At 48.4% G+C, this 5,000-nt stretch overlaps 3 protein-coding genes and 1 long non-coding RNA gene across 8 annotated transcripts in view; 2 read left to right on the top strand and 2 right to left on the bottom strand.

Moving 5' to 3' along the window:
• The window catches only part of LOC116036424 (bromodomain-containing protein DDB_G0280777-like), a 1,700,590-nt gene that overhangs the window by 163,919 nt on the left and 1,531,671 nt on the right, over positions 1-5,000 (top strand). The window lies entirely within an intron of this gene.
• The window catches only part of LOC116067607 (complement C1q-like protein 4), a 211,283-nt gene that overhangs the window by 104,306 nt on the left and 101,977 nt on the right, over positions 1-5,000 (bottom strand). The window lies entirely within an intron of this gene.
• Positions 1-5,000, bottom strand: part of LOC116061952 (glutamate receptor 1-like) — a 56,297-nt gene that overhangs the window by 31,669 nt on the left and 19,628 nt on the right. For all 4 annotated transcript variants that reach the window (XM_031316318.2, XM_036008758.1, XM_036008759.1 and 1 more), the window contains exons 3-4: positions 4,566-4,805; positions 984-1,168 (exon numbers count right to left, since the gene is read on the bottom strand). In XM_031316318.2, the coding sequence (XP_031172178.2) occupies positions 984-1,168; positions 4,566-4,805 (425 nt within the window). The remainder of the gene's footprint in view (positions 1-983; positions 1,169-4,565; positions 4,806-5,000) is intronic.
• Positions 1-5,000, top strand: part of LOC116061956 — an 18,136-nt gene that overhangs the window by 12,406 nt on the left and 730 nt on the right. Inside the window, exon 2 of the long non-coding RNA XR_004107866.2 lies at positions 661-666. This is a non-coding gene — a long non-coding RNA (uncharacterized LOC116061956). The remainder of the gene's footprint in view (positions 1-660; positions 667-5,000) is intronic.

The following is a 5,000-nucleotide window of genomic DNA, read 5'->3' as shown; positions in this document are numbered from 1 at the left end:
CCTGAAGAAGTTAAGGAGAAAACACAAGACTTTCACCCTGGAAAAAGGTGTTTATGTCTTGAAGAAGTTAAGGAGAAAACACGAGACTTTCACGCAGGAAACAGGTGATCATGTCCTGAAGAAGTTCAGGAGAAAACACGAGACTTTCACGCAGGAAACAGGTGATCATGTCCTGAAGAAGTTAAGGAGAAAACACAAGACTTTCACAAGGAAACAGGTGTTCATGTCCTGAAGAAGTTAAGGAGAAAACACAAGACTTTCACCCAGGAAACAGGTGTTCATGTCCTGAAGAAGTTAAGGAGAAAACACAAGACTTTCACCCAGGAAACAGGTGTTCATGTCCTGAAGAAGTTAAGGAGAAAACACAAGACTTTCACCAGGAAACAGGTGTTCATGTCCTGAAGAAGTTAAGGAGAAAACACAAGACTTTCACCAGGAAACAGGTGTTCATGTCCTGAAGAAGTTAAGGAGAAAACACAAGACTTTCACCAGGAAACAGGTGTTCATGTCCTGAAGAAGAAAACACAAGACTATCACCAGGAAACAGGTGATCATGTCCTGAAGAAGTTAAGGAGAAAACACAAGACTTTCACCCAGGAAACAGGTGTTCATGTCCTGAAGAAGTTAAGGAGAAAACACAAGACTTTCACCAGGAAACAGGTGTTCGTGTCCTGAAGAAGTTAAGGAGCAAACACAAGACTTTCACCCTGGAAAAGGGGAAACCACAATCTCTTGATTGGAGACTGTGGGATCCTGACTAAGCTAACGTTACGTGTGTTATCTTAACTTACAGACATATAGTTAGCATAAAACATCCAAAGCATTTGGATGTTTGACTTGGTAACTAAATGCCTGCAGCAAACGTAACGCCAGACTGATGTATTATTCAGTTGGCTCTAAATGTCTGTTATGGGTTGATGTCCGTGATTTTTACAGTCTGTGATAGTTGAGTAGGATGTTGGGTGGTTTACGGAGGGTTGTACCAGGTTGAGGATGGAGTTGAGTCTCTCCAGCTCACAGTCGATGAGGATCTGGAAGTCCTTCTTGGAGTCCAGGTCGGCCAGCAGCTTGATGAAGCCGGCTTCAGTCAGAGCGTCCAGGTTAACGGAGGTCACCTGCCAGGTACGCTCGGCCGCCGTGTCCAGGATCCTCTGCAGCACCGACAGACCTGGCACACACACACACACACACACACACACACACACACACACACACACACACACACACACACACACACACACACACACACACACACACACACACACACACACACACACACACACACACACACACACACACACACACACACACACAGACGCACACACACACAAGCCATACTTACACACACACACACACACACACACACACACACAGACGCACACACACACACACACACACACAGACGCACACACACACACACACACATACACACACACACACACACACACACACACACACACGCACACACACACACACACACACACACACACACACACACACACACACACACACACACACACACACACAGGGAACAGAGTCTAAAATTAATTTCTGCGTGTCAGGTTCCCTTTCATCGTCCCCGTTTGTCTCTTGTTCTGACATGTCTGAAGTTGTTTTCTGAAGTTTACGAGCTGAGCAGCTTTGTATGAGAGAAGACACACACATCATTTCTCTCCTCTTCATTACAAGATAATGAGCTGCAACAACTTCCTCTGTTATTTTAGGGATTTTTAGGGAAGTGTTGTCCCAGATCCATCGCTTAGATGCATTTAGGGTTTTTTATGAATTCACTTTTTGGCGCTTTTGTGACCTTTTTATGATGGCTAAGGGACTTTTTTGCTGACCTTTTTCAGGCTTTATGTGGACCAAACTGTCCGTGAGAAAGACTACATGAGACATGCAGTAATACAGTTGGCCTCCCGTGCTTTAGATGCTTTAAAGAAGATTTATTGAAATGATAGAAAGTCTCCCACTCTGCAGCCGGTCTCATATCTGAGGCCCAGATACACTGAGGTGAAAGCATCTCTTTTAGTTTCATAACATCACACATGCAGAGTTAAACAAGAGGAGTGTGTGTTGATAATAATTCATAACTTATATATTACAGATACAGCAGAGAGAGTTTTATAAATATACACTCTGTTCTTCACTCTGCATCTCATTTACATACACTTCCTGTTCACATCTCATTTACTGAGAGAGGACAGAGAGGACAGGGAGGATAGAGAGGGGGAGGAGAGGGAGGAGAGGACAGAGAGGACAGAGAGAGGACGGAGAGGACAGAGAGAGGGAGGAGAGGACAGAGAGGGGGAGGAGAGGACAGAGAGAGGACGGAGAGGACAGAGAGGGGGAGGAGAGGACAGAGAGAGGGAGGAGAGGACAGAGAGGACAGAGAGGGGGAGGAGAGGACAGAGAGGGGGAGGAGAGGACAGAGAGAGGGAGGAGAGGACAGAGAGGACAGAGAGGGGGAGGAGAGGACAGAGAGGGGGAGGAGAGGACAGAGAGAGGGAGGAGAGGACAGAGAGGACAGCGAGGGGGAGGAGAGGACAGAGAGGGGGAGGAGAGGACAGAGAGAGGACAGAGAAGACAGAGAGAGGGAGGAGAGGACAGAGAGGGGGAGGAGATCTTATCTGGTGCACATTTTTTGACCCCCAATTCTGCCTGTCTGCCTGCCTGCTTGCCTGTCTGTCTGCCTGCCTGCCTGCCTGCCTGCCTGCCTGCCTGTCTGCCTGCCTGTCTGTCTGTCTGCCTGCCTGCCTGCCTGTCTGTCTGCCTGCCTGTCTGTCTGCCTGTCTGTCTGTCTGCCTGTCTATCTGCCTGTCTATCTGCCTGTCTGTCTGCCTGTCTGTTGTAACATGTGACCAGGGACTGCAGAGGAAAACTGGCCTTTTGGCTAAATCTGGCATATTTACAGGAATGTCTATTAATAATATGTCTCTGTCTGATCAAAGTGAAATAAAAAGGACAGAGAGGGGAGGAGAAGAGAGAAAAGAGGAGAGAGGGAGGGGAGGAGAAGAGAGAAAAGAGAGAAAAGAGGAGAGAGGGAGGGGAGGAGAAGAGAGAAAAGAGGAGAGAGGGAGGAGAGAGAGAGAAGGAGAAGAGAGAAAAGAGGAGAGGGGAGGAGAGAGAGAGGAGGAGAAGAGAGAAAAGAGGAGAGAGAGAGGGAGGAAAAGAGAGAAAAGAGGAGAGAGAGAGGGAGGAGAAGAGAGAAAAGAGGAGAGAGAGGAGGAGAAGAGAGAAAAGAGGAGAGAGAGAGGGAGGAAAAGAGAGAAAAGAGGAGAGAGGGGAGGAGGAGACAGTGTGGTTGGCAGTAGCTCAGTCCGGAGGAAGTTGGGTTGGAAACCGGAGGGTTGTCGGTTCAAGTCCCCGTACGGACCAAAGTACAGAGTGTGGATTGGTAGCTGAGAGGTGCCTTGTCATTCTGACATCTCTAGCATGAATAGGTCCTGAGCATGTGTGTGTATTTCAGGCCTGTGTGTAGTGAGTTCAAAAACAGAGTGGAAATTGTAATTTACATTTAATTTGAGAGGGAGGAGAAAAGAGGAGAGAGAGAGGGAGGAGGGGAGGAGAAGAGAGAAAACAGGAGAGAGAGAGAGAGGGGAGGAGAGGGGAGGAGAAGAGAGAAAAGAGGAGAGAGAGAGAGAGGGGAGGAGAAGAGAGGTTTTGTGTTCTCTCTGAATATTTGAGTTTAAAGAGTTTAAAATAATCTGACCTGTCTTGTTTCGTTTGCTCCGATTGAGAAAATACAAACTGTGTGTGTGTGTGTGTGTCTGTGTGTGTGTATGTGTGTGTGTGTGTGTGTGTGTGTCTGTGTGTGTGTGTGAGAGAGACATTAGACCAGTGATGCAGCAGCAGACATGTCAACCATGGACACAATCTGTGTAATGTTCAATTACTAAACGTCTCTGTTCATGCGAGCTGATGCTCAGCTGTCTGTCTGTCTGTCTGGCGAGAGGGGGGGTCTGACTAGTCCTCACAGCATTCCTGGATGAGAGAAAAACCTGCTCTGGTTTATTGGCATTTCTTTAAACCAATCACAATCATCGTGGGCGGGGCTAAGCGCCGGACAGAGCCACGGTGCCTCTGCTAAACAGTCTCAGGAAGGAACTTGTTTTGGTGGAACATGTGTACGTTCAAAAGTAGTTTTAGTCGTGCAACAGAAAACTCAGATTGGACAGATAGTCTAGCTAGCTGTCTGGATTTACCCTGCAGAGATCTGAGGAGCAGTTAACCATAGTCCTCACAAATCAGCCGGAGGTTAGAACGCCAACACAAAGACAGAGGAAGGGGACGGACATCCGGTCTAAATGAGGGGCATCCGGCTGAATTTTCGTCGTGGATATAGACTAGGGGGGAAATAACACTGAGCCCGTTCTCAACGGTAGATACAGCCAAGGTGGGATTTGCCTGGAGGATGCGTGGGATTTCCCCCTTTCTGCTCTACATATCTCTGCCTCTGCTCAGTTCTTTTGATCCTGTAGGTTCCTGTTATTCATGGAGGTGAAGCGGGTCAAGTAGAAGTGCTCCAGCAGTGTGTGTGTGTGTGTGTGTGTGTGTGTGTCTACCTGAGTCTGAGCTGTACATGTAGGTGAAGCGGGTCCAGTAGAAGTGCTCCAGCAGGGCCATCAGCGGCTCCTGGAGCTCAGGCCGCAGCTGCAGAACAAACTGGTTGTTGGTGAGGACGGGGAAGGACGGCGTGACGAAGCACACGTGAAGAGAGCCGCAGAAAGACATCAGCATGTTGACCGTGCGCCGGTCGTACAGACCCATGATGGCGTACACGCCCTTGGAGAACTGGGAGCAGACTGGGAAGAGGAAGAGAGGAGGTTATAATTAGAAAGCCACTCAGAACAGTGGTCTTCATCATGTTCTGGTTACAGTACCAGAGTCTGGTAGGACCAGGCTAATGGACCAGAGTCTGGTAGGACCAGGGTAGTGGAGCAGAGTCTGGTAGGACCAGGCTAATGGACCAGAATCTGGTAGGACCAGGGTAGTGGAGC

Source organism: Sander lucioperca, chromosome 13 (assembly GCF_008315115.2).
Source record: "Sander lucioperca isolate FBNREF2018 chromosome 13, SLUC_FBN_1.2, whole genome shotgun sequence".
NCBI classification, from domain to species: Eukaryota; Metazoa; Chordata; class Actinopteri; order Perciformes; family Percidae; genus Sander; species Sander lucioperca.
This window is presented reverse-complemented; position numbering and strand designations above follow the sequence as displayed.